At 43.5% G+C, this 21459-nt stretch overlaps 1 protein-coding gene across 3 annotated transcripts in view; it reads left to right on the plus strand.

Moving 5' to 3' along the window:
- OSBPL2 (oxysterol binding protein like 2) overlaps window positions 1-20407 on the plus strand; it is a 279173-nt gene extending 258766 nt beyond the window's left edge. For 2 of the 3 annotated variants that reach the window (XM_069243148.1, XM_069243149.1), the window contains exons 11-15: window positions 714-767; window positions 1992-2120; window positions 4969-5092; window positions 12680-12770; window positions 16333-20407. In XM_069243148.1, coding sequence (XP_069099249.1) covers window positions 714-767; window positions 1992-2120; window positions 4969-5092; window positions 12680-12770; window positions 16333-16435 — 501 coding nt within the window. In that variant the 3' untranslated portion in view covers window positions 16436-20407. The remainder of the gene's footprint in view (window positions 1-713; window positions 768-1991; window positions 2121-4968; window positions 5093-12679; window positions 12771-16332) is intronic. The other variant, XM_069243150.1, reaches the window with a different exon arrangement.
- The last annotated feature ends 1052 nt before the right edge of the window (window positions 20408-21459 follow it).

Below are 21459 nucleotides of genomic sequence, written 5' to 3' on the forward strand. Positions count from 1 at the left end.
CGCACTATTTCCTGCATTGTTTTTACTTTTTGGAGGTAATTAATTTGGACTTTTCAGCCAAAAGTATTTACTTATATCAAATTTAAATTCCAATTAGATCTTTAAAAAATAAAGTCTTGCAATCTGTAGGCATGTTTCTTTGAAATCTTTTTCAAAACTGATCAATTTGTCTATTGAAATGTATCTCAGAATCCTGCATCGAGAAATGTTCTAATATTTGTGAATTGCCATAAATTTATGACTATCCGCTCCTGAGGAAAACTTAAGATGTCTAAGGATTATAAATACTGTTCAAGACTCATGACATAATACCCTCACTTTGTACTATTCCGCCAATATGCTTGTTTAGAAAAGTGTATCCCCCTCCCCCTTGTTATCTTTACGGTTGGGCCCCTTTGCCTTGTGCCTCTGTGAGACTACTGATTTTCTGTACTGTGGAGAGGGTTCAATGCACATGTAAAATTCTTATTCGTTTGGTGAAGATTTCTATTTGCTGTAGCTGTTGTGGGTCCCTCCCACTCTGTCAAACTGGCCTCGCCCATTTTAGAAGTGATGATCTCAGTACCTGTTTACAGAGACCTTGTTCTTTGAACTTGGTTCACTTTCTGGGGGGGGGGAATAGGAAGTGCCCAAAAGAGGTTTGTAGAATACTTCTAATCCTAGAACATTCACAGCAGACGCACCAAATCGTATTCCTTGATGCTTCATTTCAGGTCACTTCAGGTCTATGGAAGAGAAGGACTGTCAGGTGCACAAAAGAGGAGAAGGTATTTGGGAGGCAAAGTGGAGACTCAGTATAGGATGCATGATGGGAAGAGGAAGCCTGATGACCACAGACTGGTGGAGCAAAACAATGTGAAGAGAGACTTGAAGGAATATTTACAATAGATAAAGTGGTGAAGGAGTACAATAAGCACATTGGGACTGTGGGATATCACAGGCAGTTTGATATAAAGTGATAAATGATTAGTGCACACGGTGAAGCATGTTAAGTATGCTACAGTATCATGAATCACAAAATGGGTGGAGGGTTGTGATAGCCATCAGGACGATGGGCCTTGAACACGAGTGGAAGAATTATGGTGCCAAAAGTCAATGTGATGATAAAAGCTCTGAGGTAGTATGAGGAGCACATTTGGGTGAAGGAATGAGATGAGCACGACCACATGAATTGTCCTCGGTCAATGACACGCGCTTAACTGGGTGGAAGTTATGAGAGGCGGCCTGCTGATGAGGAATATAAAAGATATATTTGTTTGAATGAAAGTGTGTAAAGGCATCGAAAAGGGTGGAGGGAAATAGAGGCTTCCACCTGTTCTTGAGCCATACATGCACCACTCCTAAAAATAATTTAAAAAAGTAATTAAGTAGTCTTCCCTACCTCCTGAAAGTCCCCTGAAGAGTATGGAGTATGGATGTAAACAGTAATCGTTTAAAATCAAGGTACCTTCTTGCTGCATATATTGCAGTTAAATATATTGGCTAGGAATCTCATAATGTGCCTTGAAGCGCTGTCCACTTTTGAACCTAGAGTGCGTACCACAATTCAGAAGTACATTTTACAGCGCCCATTTTCTACTTAAAACCATTTATGTAGTTGATCCATGTATCTACAAAGCATCTATGTATAAAAAGGCTGCTGGATTACAACAGTTGAATTTTAGCAGTATAAATAAACTGTTAAACGCAGTTTACATCCCTACTCCAGCGTTTGTTACAACTGGTCTTTGTGAGATTTCCATTATGTCTTTGTCTAGGTAATCCGCCTGCGTCTTAGTCGTAGTGACTGTGCCATGCTTCTTCCTCCTCTGTGTAAAGACCTTTAGGGTTTCCCTTCTGTGAGGTCTCCCGGTTGTATGTCTGGGGTTCTTTAATGCCCTGATTTCACTCTCGGGTGCAGCTTCTTCTGGAGAAGCGGGCTGTTGATGATTTGCACACGGTAGAAGAATATCCCCTTGTGAAAAAGTGAATATCATTTCTTTTTGTGCTAGAATGATGATGTTGTGAAGTCGGAGAATGATGAAGCAGATGATATGCCTGAAATCCAGGAGACTGTGCAAGTCATTCCCGGCAGCAAGCTCCTGTGGCGGATCCCATCGAGACCTCCAAACTCCTCTCAGGTACAGAACAAAACATTTGAGCTAAAACATGTTTTAAAAGGAAGGATTCCATATTCAGCAAATCTTTGCATTCCTACTGCAGAATGCTCGGGCGTATCCCGTCCACATGCATTCTTGTTGTAAAATCCTTAAAATAGACTTTATGGCGGAATACTGAAAAGATTCCATGTAAGTTGAACATAGCTACTGACTTCATGCCAGTATTCAAAGGCTACGTGTGCAAACACATACATACAAGACTAAACACACCAGTTAATGGCTAATTGCAGGCACCTGACCTTGCAAGCTTTTACATTAGCAGTGCTAAACTGTATCCGTGTTTCACTGCACAGTTGTGGTTCGTGGATTATGAAATAACAGCTCGTTCTTTGCTACAATTGCACATTATAAATGACCATCACCTTTGACAGTTGTAGCGATTAAATTAGATGCTTGACATTACAAAAGAAATGTTACTGTTACAGATGTAATCTTCACACAAAAACAAAATATGAAAATCGATACAGTTGACAGGACATTTAAATAACAAAAATACATCAATAAGACAAATCTAATTTCAGATCAATAATGTCAATAATGTAGCCAAATCTAGATTTGTGGGCATAGGAGGGAGAGCTCCCAATCAAAGGTGTTGCAAGAAGTGCTATATAAAAATGGGGGCACAGTGGCCTATCTTTTTTCCGGCAAAATACATACTTCGAGAAAATGGCTCGGACAACTTATGCTAGCATAACTTTTTTGACGATTTTTGGTTTATTATTGTTTTTCCCAGTTTGACAAAACTAAGCAGGAGCAACCCATTTTGAAGAAATATTTTCTCACCTTTTAAAACTGTTTAGACTTCCCCTTTTTCTTTAGAGGGATTCTGGCGTTGGCCCCTCACTTCCTGTTAACTTTCTATTTTTCCATTCCCTTAGTTTTACTCCTTTTTAAAACTTTACTGCCCCCAACCCATTTAATTGTTCCACTTTCCACACACTCTCCTGCTGTTACCTTTCCCTCTTTTACTCCCGTATATTCTTTTACCTCCCCTTCTCTTTTTTAATACCCATGCCTCTTCTACTTTACTGCTTTACTTCTTTCTTAACTTTACTTTTACTACTCCCCCTACCCCTTTTGCATTGCCTCATCCTGTACCCTCTCCCCGTTACTTCCCCTTCCTTTTCTTTAATACCATACACTGTGTACCGTCCTGCTTTACTCTTTTCTAATAGTTTTAACTCCTCCCCTACTTAATTGCGTTCTCCCATCCTATACACCCTCCCCCTGATTTTTTTTTCCTTTTACTCCCTTCTATTCTTTTACCCCTTCCCTTTCTTTAATACCCATACATTTTCTAACGTCCTGCTGTGCTCCTTTTAAGGTCGAGGGCACAAGTGCTCTGATGTGTTGTAATCTATCCGTGGGCTTTTAACCACGCCCACCGCACGCCCATCACTAAAACTCGTTCATGAGCTTGCCTTTCAAAAATCCTTTATCATCATTGGTAAATGCTTTATGTTTGTTTCTCCTTGGGGTGCTTTTTTTTAATAGTTTTGGCCATCGACCGTGTTACATGGATAATTGCAAAAACCAGAGTAAACACAAGTCCTATTACATTGCAAATGCTTGTTCAAATTTTAATTTTATTACTTCCTCAACCCCTCTGCGTTTGTACTCACCCCATAAACCCTCCCTTTTACGTTTCTCCCAATGACTTATGCCTTTTCCACAAAACATAACATTTTTGTGTGAAGGTTATTCTGTCATTTATGCGTTATTCTCACGTGGTTTCTTCTGCTTGATTTAGTCATCCTGACTTTCCTTTTGTTGGAAAATCATCAAAATGACATCAAAACAGCCACTCCATATTTCACTTGAATGCACTACCCCAGGGCAGCTCGAGTTCGCAGTTGCCCAGAGGGCAGTGCATTCGCCATAACACATAACGCACTTTCACGGTTTGCGCTTGGCATCTTTTGAAAGGTGCCACATGGCGCAAACGAGTAGAGTGCGCCCTGCAAATAATACGGCCCCCAGATGTTGTGTGTATTTGGAAGCCAGTCTGAGACCTGCTAAGCATTGATTTCTTCCAGCCAACCAGGCCTGAATTTGTTTGAGAGCAATGTGGTGACTTCTGTGCTCTTGCCTGCCAACATATGAGAGGCATCAGCTACTTTATCTTTGTATTCTATGAAGCAGTTTTCCCCTGGAGAAAGGACAGTTAAATGTATTTCCAGTAAAAGCAATACTGCAGCATGTAGAGAACATCAGTCTGAATGGAGACGAGGCGAGCCGTGCTTCCAACAATAACTAGAACAAGGAGTTTGAAGTAGTTCCCTGTGCCCCATGGACCTTGGGGGTGGTCACAAGGATATAGGTGGTGGCTTATGGTTCACAAATATGCAATTAATGGAGCATCCTTTATAGAAAAGTGCTTCGACCTAGAAGCTGCACATGTTGTGCATTAACACAGGGCACCAAAGCAGTTTAAGTGCAGCAAAATGCAATATTTTCTGGTTTCCACTGAAAAGCTAATATTGCCTTCAGTGGGGTGTTCTTCACTATAATCTGCTTTAACTGAAAATCAGAAACCGTACACATATTTCACTACATTTGTATCACACAAATCTCATGAGTCAGAAAGCTACAATCCTTGTTGCACAGTAGACATTTAACCACATTTCTGCATTAGTGTTCCTAGTGTGTCTGTTAGACAAAGTTTCCCACTGATGCTTAATGACGTGACATCAAAGCACCTCCACCCCTACATTGATGTAGTGCCCGAACACAAAACACACACAGACTTCTCTTTGCCATGAAAAGTCTCCCTTTTAGCATCTCACTTTGATTTCATTCACTTTTTCAGATGTACAATTTTACCAGCTTTGCAGTGACTCTCAATGAGCTGGACAAGGAAATGGAAACTGTTTTAGCTCCCACTGACTGCCGCTGGCGCCCTGACATCAGAGGCATGGAGAACGGAGACATGGGTATGACATGCAGACATTGCTTATTAGTTTATTTGGGGATTTTGTGTTGATTAAATGTATACATCAGTTAGGTTCTTCCTGCTAGCCTAAAGCCAGTGGTTGCTTCAAACCCTTTATTTCTCATTTCCCTGCACTTGAATCTTCTCAGATGTGATTGCAAGGCTAATTCCTGGGAACATTTTTTTTTATATATTTCTTTCTTTCTTGCTTTTTCACACATACACAAACAAATTAAAAGTGCAGCGTCCTTAAAAAGATGACCTCTTTACTTTAGTAAAGTAATTCCATTTACTGTTTTTACAGACACCATGAGGGTTAAAAGTCTTTTGTTTAGTATATAATGTATCCTCAAGTGCCTTCAAGGACTTAGTAAGAAAGATGTTTCCTCCCCCAAATAAAGGAGCTAATGCTTGTCCCCTGTGCTTATCAAGGGACAGGTATTATAGAGACAGGTCTTCTTCCATCTCTGTGGCAAAACACAGATTCCTTGAAAGGTGTCTCTGCTCTGGCTGCTACTTTTGTACCATTCCAAACAAATAACACAGCTTAATTGAAAGATTTGTCAAAGAACTTTGTTGTGTGTTACCCATGCGAACCTGTTAAAGATACTGATCAACAGATTCTCCTCAACACTGGTGGAAGAGTACACGCTCCAACCAGCATTCTTCTTCATTGATAACTGTAAAGCCCTTCTAGCCTGTTTTTTAGTCCACAGACGACTAGTTGATGGTTTTGCTGCTCAGTGTTTCATATTTCTTTGCCTGAGATGGTTCCAGACATTCAAGAGCATAAGGAGGTGACTCCCTGCCCTGTCTGACAGTCCGCCACTTGGTGCTATGCTTAGGGCATGATTATCTTTCTATGTCTACAGTGCCATGGCCTTCATCTAAACATTTTAATTCCCTTATGCCTTGATCTCCACATGTGCAGATTGCAATGGATAACGAAATTCGTAATTCTGAAAATTTGTTACAACTCTGATCAGAAAATGTTCCATAATTTAATGAAAAGTGCCGCAAAGTGATTCAGCTTAGCTTTTCCCACCTGCGGTTAGATTGGCCTGTGCTTACGTAATGGTAACAGAACTGAAGGAAACGATTGCAGTTTTTGTTTTTGACCCTACAATTGATCATGAAAGCTCCTATCTCAACTCTATTATTTTTTGTTTTATTATTATTTGTCCTCATTCACCTTCCTTTTCTTTGCCATAAGCCTGACAACCTTGAGCCGAATGTTATTACTATGATTCCGTCCCAAGAGGGTTGCTTGGCTTATCGGCCTGACAAGAGGTCAGAAACCATTCTTGAACTAATCTATAGTTCAGGATATGTTGTAATCATAGTACATTGAAGATTTACAATACACTGGTATTCCTCTACAACCAGACAGCGAGTGGCCCCTAGAAACCTGGCCTTCTTAAAGACCTGGTGACTTTTCCATGCTCCACACCTGTTTTCCAAACACAGCCAATCACCCAGGGTGGGAGCATTTTTTGTTACTCACTTCTGCCATATCTCCATCTTGGCCAACAAGTTCAGGTAAAATGCCACCATAACGCTTCTCTTGCTGAGTTTCAACGGCTGGTCTATGTTGCCAAATATAATTAAATTAAGGCTTTACCTTGATTCCTGCCCGAATTAACTGGCAGATTATCTTACATACTGCCTCCCACAACAGCAGAATCTCTGGGCGTTTCATAAAGGGATGGATATTGTCCGTTCTTTCCAAGCTGCACTTCTTGCAGCATACTGGGCTTGACTGCCCCCAGTCTTGATAACGTGTCCGTGGACCAGAAGGCTATATTCAAAGAGATAGGGTCATTTCTTCTCAGGTAGGCAGGTTCCACTGTGGAGTAAAGTAAACGCATAGATATTTGCCATGTATCCTACTTCTAAAGATGTGGCAAGGATCTTCCCTCACCGCTCCTCCAGAGGAACATAATCCCTGTCCATTTTCTCCGAGGTCAGCCAATACCATTTGGAGACCTCCCTCTTTTTCTCTCTTCCTATCCAAAGTCATTCATCGAGCTCAGTTGAGCTGCCTATATCCTGCTTCTGGTCGCAGACCCACCCCTTGATCTGCCAAATCTTAAAAACTGAGAATACCACTCTAGAAACCCATATGAGAGCCATTCTCTAATATTAAGTCCCCATCCTCTATCAACTGTCCCCACCTCCCCAAACCAGCTTCTCTCATAGGGGATAGGGGTTACTAATTTATCCATCAAGCATTCTGGCATTCCGGTAGAAACCCATATTGGTGCATATTTGCTATAGTAAGGCAGTTTAGTATCTCTTCAAATCCATGCCCATACATAAGCCATAGCTTAAAGCACTTTCAAACTCACTTTTTAAAAAAAATAATTTTGAGTTTCCAAATTTATGTAAGAAGTGAGAACTGCCACCCCTGAGATCTTTCAACATTGCCTTATACCAGCTCCAACTTGCAACCGTTTCTTTTACCAGGCATTTGCTTTTTTCAGTTGGAAGGTCAAAGCATATACCTTGAAATCCAGGGATGCTAATCATCCCTTCTCACATCTCTTTTGTAGTTTCTTCCATGTAATGCGTGGGCCCTTTGATAAGAGCTGATATTACCCTGGAGCCTCCCTAGCCATTCTTTCTTAAAAACTAGCTGGATTGTGTTAAACAGGAAAGAACATTTCAGCAAAATAATCATTTTTATTATGTTTTCCCTGCCAAAGATTATTGGAGGTAGGTGAGAACAGCGTGCCAAAAGATCCTGTACCTCTTTCATAACATTCTTAAAATTGTGCTGTGAGATTTTATTCTCTTCCTGAACTATTTTGATGTCGAGGTATCTCATCTCCTTCTTTGCTCCAGGGATAGGCTCCTCCTATATTCCATGCCATTACCTTCCCAAAGTCCTAAACCAATTTTACTACTACTGGTAACAATTCTTTTATGTTAGCTGTATATACCATCAAGTCATCTGCAGAAAAGGAGATTTTTTTCCCAGTCTCGTGCTTTATGGTTCAATATATAAATTGAAGAGCAAGGGGCGCAAGGGGCAACCCTGTCTCGTTCCCCTCTGGATCTTAAACTCTGCAGTCATACCCCCGTTAATTAGGATTTTAGCCGAGGGAGTGGAGTAAATTCTTTGTGCCTGGCTTATTAACTTCTCCCCTATGCTGTTGAGTCTTAAGGTGACATTAAAAAAAAGACCAATTTACTCTGCCAAACACCTTCGTTGTGTCTAGTGTCACCGCCGGAATAGCCCAAATCAACTCATGCGTAAACTCATGCAGGTATCTACCCTTCATAAAACCCTTCTGATTCTTACGAATCAAAGACCCCGCCACCAAACTAAAACTTTTGGCCATAATATTACTAAACAACTTGTAATCGTTATTTAGAAGAGAGATAGGTCTACTTGACTCACACAGCTTAGGATGTTTGACTGGTTTCAAAATTAAGGTAACCACCGCCTCTCCCCATGAATGTGGGAGAGGTGCTCCACTTCCTAATATTTCACCAAATAGTTGTGTCAGAAAAGGAACTGTTATCTCTCCGATGGACAAATAAAACTCATAAGGGAATCCGTCCTGGCCTGCGACTTTCCCTCTCTTACTTAACTGCCTTTCTCACCTCTTCCATTTCTATATCATCATCTAGCTGGCCTCTGTGATCATCCGTCAGTCTGCTAAGTGAATCCCCTGCTAACCAGTCATCCACATCTTTTTTTGAATACCATTAGATTTTCCAAATACAGCTTTTCAGAACAACAAGAAAGGCTGCTTCTGTGTCACAAGAATTTGAAATCATTTTGCCCAGTTGAATCGTCCCTTATTTCCTGTACCAAGTTCCTGGCCTTAGCTGACTTTCCATGCCAATAATTTCTCTGCGCTTTCCCCATACTCATAATGGGCCAGTTTACTTGCCTCCAACCTTGCATTGATGCAGGCCTCCACAATTGATGAGAGTTGATCCCGCTTAGTTAGCATTTCTTTCTCGACAGCCCTTCTCTCATCTACTGACAACTGCTGACATAGACTCTTTTCCAACTCACCCAAGGCTTCCTCCACTGCCTCAACCTCTCTTATATTGGCTAATCTTCCGAGCAGAGGCACTAATCAACCTACCCCTCTTAAATGCCTTAAAGGTTTCCTAGACTATGTGTGTGGGAGCAGAGCCAACATTCAGGCTCAGAAACTCCTCTGCCTCCTCTTTTAGTTGGGTCCACCACCTCTGGATCCAACAACAGTGTCCCATCTAAAGCCCACCGTCTAAGATTCGCTCTATAGTGAGTACCAGGTCTAGGACAACTATGGCATGGTCAACTGTGCTAACATCCTTACAAATGGCCTTATACACAAGAAAAAATTATATTCTCGAAAAATGGGCATACTTTTTATTATGAAAAGTGTGTCCCTGTTGCATCCCTGATTTCACCCTCCATATATTGCATGGTTCCAATTGCTTCATCATATTTTTCAGGTATACCTGCATTTTGGGATGTGCCATACCTTTACTGTTATCGGACCTGTCCAATTCATAATCCATGATTATATTAATGTCTCCGGCCATGATAATTAGGTCGGAGAAGGATAATAGTTTTTGAGAAACTGCTTTTAGTGGGACAGTGTCCTCCACAGTCGGGTTATAATAACCCACCAACGTGAGTCTTTTACCGTGAGATTGGATGTTTGCAATAGCCCATCTACCATTCCTATCCACTTCGCTTCCAACAGTAATAGCCTCCAGGTTCCATTTTATCACTATTGCTCCACCCCATCACATTACAGGTCTGGTCAGTGCAAATTATATCTCTGACCCATTTTTGTTCATGAAAAAGGTCCAGATATTTCTTCTTAGTGAGGTGGGTCTCTTGCAGTATTATAATTTGAGCAGCTATGTCCCTCAAATATTGTAGCAAATTAAGGCATTGCCTGGCCATCCTAAGCTGATTAAAGTTACGTGACAGAATATGAACCGTTACAGTCATCTTCTCAGTCCTGGGATTTGCCTAGTGCAAGTTTCATGGTGGGTCGGATGCCCACTTAAAAAATAAATACTCATAAAGGCTTCTGAGGACTTTTTGTGCTTCATTTCCATTTTCCCCCCATTTTGCTCCCCACCCAGTGCTCCCTCTATCCGAACCCTTTCCTTCCTCCCTTCCTCCTGCCCTCCCTGGAGAACCCTTACTTTAAATTAGTGGCTGTGCTAGCCTTAAGGTGCCCGTAGTGGAAGCCTACAGTATTAAACAAAAGAAAAAACATTATTTCAGCTAAAAGGAGAGGCGTGCGCATTGCTTCCAGTTTCCAACCATCATACTGCACATACTCTGTGATTACCCCTCCCCCCACCCACCCCCCACTGTATCATCTAATGGGGGTTGCTGCTGTCCATCGGTGAGAGTAGCTTTGGAGGATTCCTGCTGGTCTCCGTGCCTCTTCCATTCACCCCTCCTCTCTCTTCTGTTACCTAAAGGGGACCCGCCTCTGCATTAACCAGCGATTTAAATGTGTTTTTATGCTCTAAATCTTCCATCTGGGCTATTGTGATGTCTTGAGGTCCACCCACAACTGCCTTAAGGGGAGAGGGTAGGAATGTGGGGGGGGGGGGGGGGGGGGGAAACGTCTGCATCGATCTGATTTGGGATATTGTTGGTTTGCCTGTACTTCCCTGCTTCAGAACTAAGGGGGTCCGGCCCAATTAACCCTCTTTAAGTTGTTTGGAGTGGATGTGAGTGCTGAATGCGTGTGTGAGTGTCTGTGAGTGTATGTGAATCTGAGTGGGTCTGCAAATGGGTGCCTGAATGTCTGAGTGGGTCTTGAGTGGTTGTAAGAGTGTCTACGTGGGGTCTATGAGTGGGTCCTTGAGTCTAAGCGGGCCTGTAAGAGAATGCATGAGTGGGGGTGTGTGTGTGTCTGTGTGGATGTGTCAGTAGCTATGTGAGTGACTCCGCCACAAAGAAACCTCACCTGCCCTTATGTCCAAGAAAGTCCACAACTTTGCATGAAATATCTACTCAGTTGGAGTTTCTTCTGCCTCCTTGGGTATATGTCCAGTATGTATTCTACACTACAGCTGTGTAGTGGACCACGAGGAAATGTCTTCAGTGACCTTGTGTGCGTTTTGGCAACTGCCTGTTTCTCTAGAATTCAGTGATAACTTGATTCCTCCTACAGAGAGGCCAACGAGTCTACAAAACCGTAAATTTCCACCAAACCAGGGAGCTTCCTCATATCTATATGAAGTAAGTGCTTCTTTGTTTTGTGGAGATGTCCTTATATTCCTCAGCATCACGAATGAGCCATCAAAACTGTCAGGAAACGCACTGGGGGCCCTTTGGGAAGCTGTCCATCATCCTGGTAAAATGCGGGAAGACCTTGCACACTACTTTGGTGGACAGTGCTGGGCCAAGTAGGCGGGTCTTTCAGGTGATTGGCATACTTGTAGCAACTTGAAGGAAGAGCCATGTACTCTAGGGGAGGAGGGCCCCCCTCCCCGGGCCGATTTCAGCCCCAGGGCCCACCACTATCAAATTGGGAGAGGACCACGCACCACCTGCATTAATTGCATTATTAGCCCTGGGGAAGTGGGTTGCAGGGGGGTGTCGCACTGATCTTTGGCAGACACACTTCTCTCTGGTGGCCAGCAGAACTCAGCCCCACACCTACTCCCAAAGATCATGCCCGCAACCTTGGCATCATTCTGGAAAGTGAACTCTCCAAGAAACACCAGATAAGTGCAGTCGCCAAATCCTGCTTCCACACCCTCTGCCAGCTCCAGAGTCTTCAAGTGGCTCCCAGTCAGCACAAGAAAAATAGTGACACAAGCTCTCATCACAAGCAGACCTGACTACAGCAACGCACTATATGCGGGTACCAACACTGTACTCATGAAAAAACACCAGACTGTCCAGAACTTGGCAGCAAGACCCTGCAGAGACCTCAACCTGCCCAAAAGGACCCACACCTCCCAGCACCTAAGAGACCTCCAGTGACTCCCCATCCAGGAAAGATGTCAATTCAAGCTCCTAACCCACGCCTACAAGTCCCTCCATGACCTAGGACCCACCTACCTGAACCACCATCTGAACTTTCATTGTCTGAACTTCCACCAACCGCCCAGTAACCTCCGCTCACCTAGCCCTCGCGCGGGTAACATGAGCCAGGAGCTGCCACACCAGCTGTCGCTCCGTCTCCTACTTAGCCACCAAGTCCTGGAACCCTCTTCTCCTGCGCACCTCTCCCTCCCTCATCCACTTCAGGAAAGGGTTCAAAACCTGCCTTTTCGACCAACGCAGCAGCACAGAGCCTGAATACCACTCGGGGTGACAAGCAGTACTCTAGAAATACACATTGATTAATTGTACACTTTGCTGTCTTTCTAATCATACATTAGTCTGCTGCCTGAATTTCCTGGTCTGCGTTACCTGCTTCTTTACCAGATTATTTCGTATCAGCTGTTCCTGGTTTATGGCATGCTGTTGACTGTGTGCTCTGTGTACTAAGATGTTTAGTGTCACTGTCTACTTTTAACCTTATGTGCAATACATAACCTTGAGCTACTGTGAAACAGACCTTTTTTGTCTCATGACTCTTCTGTTCTGTTGTTGCAGATCTGGCCAGCAAAGAAAAAGAACGATTAGAAGAAAAACAGCGAGCTTCCCGCAGGGAACGAGCGAAGACCCAGGAGGAATGGAGAACAAGGTACTCTTCAATTGGATGAGGTGCATGAGTGTGTCGTTGGACAGAAAACAGGAAGACACAGTGGGAGAGGTGTGGGAATCGGATCTTAAGCCAGTGCCCAGGAAAAGGTGCTGAGCCGAGCCTTTCTGTGGCTAGAGCCGGTATGGGGGCCAGCTCTTCGCTCTGTGTAAGGAAGATGTAAAGTGAGGTCGTCTTTCAGTAAGCACCTAGGGCCCAGCTCTTCAGAGAACAAGCGAAGGCTTTTATTAGGGAAAAGAAAGAAAGAAACCAAAAATGGTTGTAAGGACCAACTGTTAAGTGAGTCTCGGATGAGAGAGGGGTCCCTGGCATTTAGAGACCAAAAAAGAGGGTAGTAGGGAATGTCGCTTAGATGAGTGATGGCCATTCCTGGAAGAGTCTTAGAGAAGCCTTTCACCTGGTTTCAGGATGAGGGACAAAGTTTGTTTCTTCTGTCATTGTGAGGAAGAGATGTAAGGACTTGCCTGAGGAATCTCCACCCCCATAAAGAAGAGCCAGAAGCTAGTCATTTAGTGAAAGCCAGTAGATGTTCTGAGACCAGCCCTTGATGGAGAGCTCAGAAATGTGTTACGGCAGGTCCTTGGGTCACTGCTAGAAAGAGGTGCAGACTGGCTTGCCACACATTGGCCTTTGAGGAAGGAGATTGACTAAAAGTGGACTGTGGGGCAAAAAATCATTAATTCAACAGATGTTGCTAAATGGCTGAAGCCATAGCCTTCACCTCTTGTTTGTTGACAACTTGTTTCAGAGTGGAGGATGTCACTTATGCACAGTCGCACTTCTTTTTCTTTTTATATATATATTTTTAAGCAGGGAATTCCGATGTGTACATTATAATGTAATACATAATCAAACATTTATACGAATCAGTATAAACAACCATTTCATCTTCCAATACCCCATTGAAACCCACAAAGTGCAAATGCCGCCTAAAGTGCATAATTGAGCTACCCCATAGCCGCCACATCCTTTTTGAAAAAACAGCATCCTCGTCTGATAACGTGCCAGGTGCTAATCAGTGCCTAACACCCTGGAGCACTACCGTGCCCAGTGCCCTAGGGACATCCAACCAGCAGTTTCTTCGGGTACGCTACAAAATGCAGACGTCATCTAAAGTACTTAACTCGTGCATCTCAGAAACAGCAGCAAGGGATTAAGGGCCGGATGTAGCAAAGGGTTTTTCCCATTCTGTGTCAATGGGAAAATGTGTTCGTACATATGGCCCTAAGTGCCCTGCGGCTGATATAATAAAGTGCCAGTAACGCTTGCCCGTGCTTGACACACCAGAAGGTTGCCGTGCACCTGTGCCAAATGGACTTCAAACCCATAGTCTCCCAGTTGGCCTTGTGCGAGAGCCAACCTACTTTCTCGTTCTGAGGCAAAAATGCCCCAAATCTTTTTATTGATCTGAGTATGGTACCAAAGCTCTCTTTTACTGTCTTTAACCTATTAGCCCATTCAGCAAACGTAGGACCAATAGGAGCCTTCCAATGTTTAGGAATAATCGAACGGGCAACCACCATTAAAATTAAAATAAATTGTGCACCTTCATTGCCATACAGGGAGTCTGCAGCAGTGCCAGAAGGTGATGGTTCAACCTGTTGACCTACTTGGCCTGCAATCTGAGCAAAGATCTGACCCCAGTGGTCTTTCAAAACCACACTTGACCTAAAAGCATGTTCCAAGTCCCCTAGGTGGTAAGACCTGGGGCGTTTCCCCATGTCAAGCAGTGGTAAAATGCAGCATCCAGTGGTTGTAAAACACCACCCTATGAACACTTTCAACAGAGAAAACCCAAAACTAAAGTACCTGTGCCATCTTTCCCTGTCCATATCAATAGCCACGTAGCACTTCCATGTAGCACAGATCTCCTGAATGACTTGTGCGGTTGAGCCACATTTCTTATACCATGTGATGAGGCAATGTCCAGCCTTGCTTTACGAGAACAGTTTCCTCACTAGGGATTCTGATGTATTGCTATTGACAGGAGATAAAGATATAAACATTTAAAGAAAGTGATTATACGAAAACCTATGAAATGCATCATGCAGAATGGCAGGCAGGAAGATTTCTTTAAAGTATTTAATTCTAGTACCTACAATGAAATTCACCTACCTTGCTAATCTGGATAACCCGTCAGTAATTAATAACATCTCAGACACAAAGGGATAAATGTTTGCAACAGGTCAGGGGTGTTTCAGCATATACTGCAGGGAGTGATGACTTCGTAAACAGTTGATGCTGAAGGTCTTCTACATCCAGAAAGTGTCTTGGTGTGGGGCAAAGAAGCGCTATGCAGTAAAATGCCCTGCCACGTAGGGGGTATAGACCAGTGGCAGAACATTTTCTGCATAGCACTTTTTTCCACACCGACAGTTTCTGTACATAGCTCAGTTACATCCCCTGATGGCTTGCTCTTGGACTGCAGTGTCCATGATATAGTGTCCCTTCATGTGTGCACAAGTTGTTGTGCTATAGGCTTACTTCCAGTGCAGTGCATTTTCCAGCCCTTCCACCACAGTGATGTCTGCGCCTGGACTGTTTTTTGCCAGCGAAACACCATTAACTGAGCCACAGCATATACGTTGAGATTTTTCTCGGCTTGGCTTGCTCCATAGAACTGGTGGCACCTGTTAGAGGAGAAGTGGTCTCAGACTGCTCACTGGTATGGTCTTACTGTGCACTTCCTTGGTACTGCCATGCCCTCCTTCACATCAGTTTGCTCAGTTGCCTCAGAGCACACATCCAACATGCAATAGCGAACACTAAAAGTTTCCTTTAACTAAGAGGAGCACTGCAGAGTAGTTCTGAAATTTGGCCCTAAAAATGCCTGCCCGATAATTAGGGGGGTGATGTGGGACTTCCCCTGGTTTCCACTCTCCTTTCTACATGGGTAACCGATGGCAGGTGGCATTCGATTTCCTTCGCAGGCCCAAAACTTTAGGTGCAGTTCAGCTTAGCAGAAGCCTGTTCCATGTGGCTATTGCTGAAATACCCATCTCCATTGACAAAGGGAACGTTTAAGTGACCCAGGGCCTAGGAGCTGGACTGCAGTCTTCTCAGAGTAACTTATCATAAAGAGGCGATGGTCATTTTCCCCTCGCCTGCTCTCGTGCCCTGTGTGGCGTGCTTTTTGTTATGTTTATTTATTGCAGATGCTAAATGCCAGATGCCTTCCTGCCCTGGTGCCTTATACTCTCAACTCTCGTTTTTAAAGCATGATTTGTTGCATGCAGAGCTCAGCCTCGGTGGTCAGGGGCTCACATCATAGCTACGGGTGGGTGAAATTTGCATAATTTGCTTTTGTGTAATTATGCACATTTTCAGGAAAATTATGTACAGTTATGGGAAATGCAAATTTGACATTTAGCGCTATATTGTTTTGCGAAAAGTGCCGTTGTGTCATAACCGTATCACGATAAAAAAAAAAAATCTCATGTGGAATGCAACTTTGTCAGGAGGATGGAAGGGCTGTACACAGCCACTTCGCAAAGCCACGTGGGCCCTTTACAATGGCCTTTAATATATCTCCCTCTTATTGCAGGTGGTTTTCTCAAGGTACCAATCCCTACACGGGGACCTCAGACTGGCTGTACTCCGGGGGATACTTCGACAGAGACTTCTCGGACTGTCCAGACATCTACTGATACCTGTGGGGACCCGAGCGCACCATCTCATCCGGACATCGCCCAGTAGGTATCACTCCACTTGACTGGTTCTCTTCATGACGAAGAGGGAGCAGCCCCGCCTCTCTGCAAAGATGAAGTTTTCAAGAGAACGGCTTTGTTCACTAGTGGGAGTGAATCGTCCTTTCATCATAGGATTGCCAAATATTTCTTTACAAAGGACAAGATAAAACCATGTTACATCGCTAAACAGGCTTCGCACTGAACCGTCATATTTCACTAGGTAAAATAAAATGGACAAGTTTGTGCCAGCACCGGTGGGGATGCTCTGTCGAAGGTCCAGTGGCACCCATTGTGCTGTGGCCGGTGGTAATATGAGGAGGCAGATGAATGGCTGCACCTCCTGCTGTACCCAGACAGAAATGGAGGAGTCTCTTGCTGCTTACTGTAACAAATTTAATTGTCTATCACAAGAACGTTTTGTTATGGAGGGATTCTTCCAGACGGGTAAAGCAATTTAGGACAGTATGTCTTAGGGGCTGGCTGGGTGAGAGGCTCCCATATCTCTTGGAAGCATTTGACCAGACTGTCGATCTCTTAAAAGCTGGTCAGTGAAAAATTGCCGAACTTCATAAGAAGGCCAGCACAGTTTGGCAAGTGGGAGGCTGGGTGTGGGGGAAGGGACTCTGACAACATTGACAGTTTCAAGGCAGTCCCATAATGTCTTGATCATTTTGTTTTATATCCATTCTTCACCACTGTGAGCTTTGCTGACACCTTACACCACCTTAAAGCACTAGCATGGCTAGGTGTATGAAAAGGGCACAGGGATTCGCATACACGTGCTTCTCACCCGGTACGTTCTCTGCTTCTGTATGCGGTGGTGGTTGTGTACAGTGCCCCTTGATAGCTTGGCACCTTTCAGTGGCAGGAGCCCTTCTCTATCAACATTTCTCCCGCCTGGCACCCTCTCTGCAGTAGATACCAGGCACATGTCTCACCGCCCTTGGTATCTCACCTATGCTTTTCCTTCCCTCCTGTGGTGGCATGTTGAGGTATTCCGGGTCACATATTGCTTTAATGGGAGAGGATTAGGGCCATGGGGCAATAACGTGGGTCAAAACATAAGAAATTTAGCTTGATATTTAAGGAGTCCATTGGGAAGCGTTGCTCCTGGTCTTATCAATGTGATGCATATACATATATTTTTTGTTTGCATAGAAATTTCTAAGCCATAATGTAAAACTTATTGAACTGCAAATCAATTTATTGTAAATATTTATATAAATATATATATATATCAAGAGACTTTTTGGGAGATTTTGAAAAGATGCACATGTACAATTAGGAGGGAGGGAGTGAGTTTGTGTTATTTCGATGTAGGTGCCTACTTGGTTAATTAATTTCTAATTGAGGCAGTGTTTTACCATCACGTCTTTTAATTTTGTGATCAGTTGAAAACTGAGCTTGAGCTTGTCTGCTAATGGTATGTTACATACATTGTGCCACTTTCTGCTGCTACCATCTCCCACTGGGAAACGAAGGCCATGTTTTTCATTCTCTTGGCAACTTGTAAAATGTATTGCTGCTTTCATTTTAAGACTCCATGTTTCATGGTCACATCTGTGTAAGATACTAATGAATGTAAGAAAGAAAGCTTAGGTGATCCATGTGTTGCCCAAGAAGTGCAGCACAGTGACTTCAAGTGAGGTGTGAGCAGCCCAGGACTTTCACCGACAGCCAGATATAAATGAAAGATATGGGGTGCAGAATGTCCCAGCCGCGGCACCCATACTGACTGGTAGACCGAGGAAGGCTCCGCACAACCCCCTGCACTGCCTCCCCTCGGAAACATTGTGTCCATCTATCCGTCCTTACAGGTAGTGCATTGTACAATGTAAATGCATAATTGTTTTCAAATGTTTGCCATGATGTCTGGAGGATAGGCGATGTGACTGGGCTCGGCAGTCTTCCTCACCGCAACACTATCACCATCTAACCTACTATATGTACCTGTGGCACACGTCTTGTGGAAGGAATTTTTCCTATTCCAAGTATATGGCAAATCCTGCCACTGCCCTCAATATACCCGCAGGCGTTGCTCATATGAGGCGAGGCTCATGTTGAGGCAAGCCTCTCATATGTAGCATCTCCACTTACGTAGCGACTATATCAATAAATTAAGCAATAATAATATATCCGATTCATGTGTCCACACCGGAGGAGTGGTATTTTTAAATATATTTATGTCTAATGGTGAGAAGGTAGAAGTTCTTGCCCTTAGATTCTGTTTTTGGAGGGTTCAGGTCATAGTGTCTGGTTTATTGTGAGGTCTGTTAACATTCCCTTTTAGAAGTATTTTGGTGAGGAAATGAGAAAAGGCTGCTTGCTTAGAAAGTAATGGAGAACGACTATGTCTTTCCTACTCTTTGCTCAGCTCTTCTCACCAGAAGATTCCGATCCCTGGTCACATTTGTCAGTCTCAGAAGGCACAAGCCCACTATACAACACTGCAGGCAGTGAGTATCCTTCAATGCCTGACTTTAAGCACAAGCACTATTTTTTCCTTCCTACCGCGTCAACACTACAATAAACCCAGACCTGTTCAATATTGTATTTTTAGTTACTGTAGGCAATAAGTACTCACCTTTCACTCTGTACGCAGAGCCGCTTCAAAAGGCTCACTGTGTCCTAAGTGCGCAGGGTCGATCCAGAGGGCCGATTTAGAGTTTATTATGAACACTGCTCACATCCACTCCAAAGGTTTTTTATTTAAAAAAAAAGAAATGTAATTTAGTCACTCAGAGCATTTGTCTACATGTGAAATCTTAAATCTATATTCTTTAATAAAGTTCTGTTTTAATGATCACAAAAAAGGTTTGTAAACTGTACGTGTGCTATGTTAAAAATGTGTGCAATCTGCTCAGCTAACTGTATACATCTAAAGGGTAATGTGGGTGGTGCTCACAGATGTCTTGAATGTATGTACACACACGTTGGGAGTAGCTTTTCGGAAAAGCCGTAGGATGTTGGCAGATGAGCTGACAGAAAGGGGTAGACACTTGGAGTTTGGAGCTTTATAGGAAACAGCCATGTGCTTCTAAGACTTCTTTCAGATCCCAAAATATGTTTTTAATTTAGAAAAAGGCTAGCAGGTAGACACTGCTGAAATATTGGCTAGTTTGTCTATACTCAAGTGGTTGTTTTAAAATGTGTCATGACTGGTTGCCCGTCCCACATGATTTGTTATCACAAAAGATATCCCCAAGCCAGCCTGAATAACTATCTGTGTCATTATTTTCTGACATCAACCATCAATTGTGTTTGAAATCATATTTTTTTCATTGATTTTCTTTACAATTAAAATACATCTCAGGGTTGAGGTAAAACCTAAGATACATTTGACTTTCTCAGCTTTAAAGGATGGCTGAAACAACCTGCCCCGTCTTCATGTTTTCCTAGAGCCATGTCTGCCTCTAGTAAAGCTGAACAACAACCCCCCTGGTGACACCTGGAGGAGGTTTCTGAGGCATTGTGGATAGTCTGCTACCTGAGCATGCAGCTCTGCATCTCAACTACTGCTTTGAATCAGGTGCATCACAAGCTTAGCCATTCTGCAGAGCTGAGGCCGCAGTGACTGCCTAGATTACCCTCGTTTCATCTCCAGCTAAGACGAAGCAGAAACTGAGTTTGTAGAAGTAAAATAAGGCTCCAGAAGGGTCTTACGTTGCTAAATGTGGTGAGTCAGAAACAAATATCCTTTTCCATTAGATACGATTTAATGAGAACAAACATGTAATGGGCTGTTTCCTTGACTGGCTCCAGATTCCCTTTGTCACCTGGCCCCACATAACTTGGCAGGAACAATCTGTCACACCCTGCATACCAAAACAACTTTACAGATTATGAGGGTGCCCAGAAAGGAGCCCATCATCAAAGCTTCATTTTGTGGACTACATTGGCACTAACAAAATAAAGACCCACCATGGCTAATTCTGCTCTGTGTTTTTGCACTGTTTTAAATTCCATCAGAAAGGAACTTTTTCTCGGAAGGCTCTTTTTTTTTTCCTAAAAAGAAGTACATTTAGGTGACTTGCTTTGGGTTGTTATAGGAGCATACCAAAATCCTGCCTGAAGCCCTATATTGCACTTGATACAAAGTCCCCCTACTACCACTCCATTCTTCACCTCAGATTTTCACTGAGTCTCTTACATCCATGACATAGATATCCCCACCTTGCTCCCAAACATTTTTTTTTATTGACTGTGGTATTCTTATGTTATGCTAAATCTTGTTTCACTCACACTAAAGGCCTGGTCTGTACATCACCAAAGTCACAGATGAACTAATGGCCCTGTGTTCATTAGGTCTGTTTTGCCACATCAGTAAAATAGCTGGGTCTACTGAATTTTGTGATCCTGATTATGCCACCTGGATTTAGCTTCCCTTAATCAGAGTTACTCTTCAACTTGGAGACTGCCCTTCAAACTCTGACTAAGGTTTGTACATGACATTGTAACCATTCCCCTGTCTCCTCTTCATCATCTACCTTCTACTCCTCCCCAATTCCACTGTCGGCACTCTCTGCTGCTCTTGTAGCAGGTACATGCTATATAAACACCCAGTGCAGCACAGATGGCACTCCAGTCCTAGATTGTTACCACACATGTGGAGTATGTGAAGTAGTATTACTGGTGTACTATTGCATACTGAACTCGCAGCCACTCTGCGGAAGTGACAAGAAGTGATGAGACGGAAGTGATGGGACGGAGCCGCTGGCTCACCGGAGCTGAAGCCGCCACTTGGAATCGCTGAAGACAAAGCCCTTACCAGGCCACCAAAGCTGCAGCCGTAAGCCACACCACTGCCTGCCAACAGCTTGCCAGCCGCTAAGGAGTTCAACCCCGTGAGCCTCGGAGAGGGGAGAGTGGCGAGGCATGAGGCAGGGTGAGACGGGTTGTGAGGAGGTGGCGGGTGTGAGGTGACGCAGAGTATGTGGTAGGCTGTCTTCTGGTTTTTACCCTGACTGTTCTGCCCACCATCT

The sequence above is a fragment of the Pleurodeles waltl genome, chromosome 7 (genome assembly GCF_031143425.1).
Source record: "Pleurodeles waltl isolate 20211129_DDA chromosome 7, aPleWal1.hap1.20221129, whole genome shotgun sequence".
NCBI lineage: Eukaryota > Metazoa > Chordata > Amphibia > Caudata > Salamandridae > Pleurodeles > Pleurodeles waltl.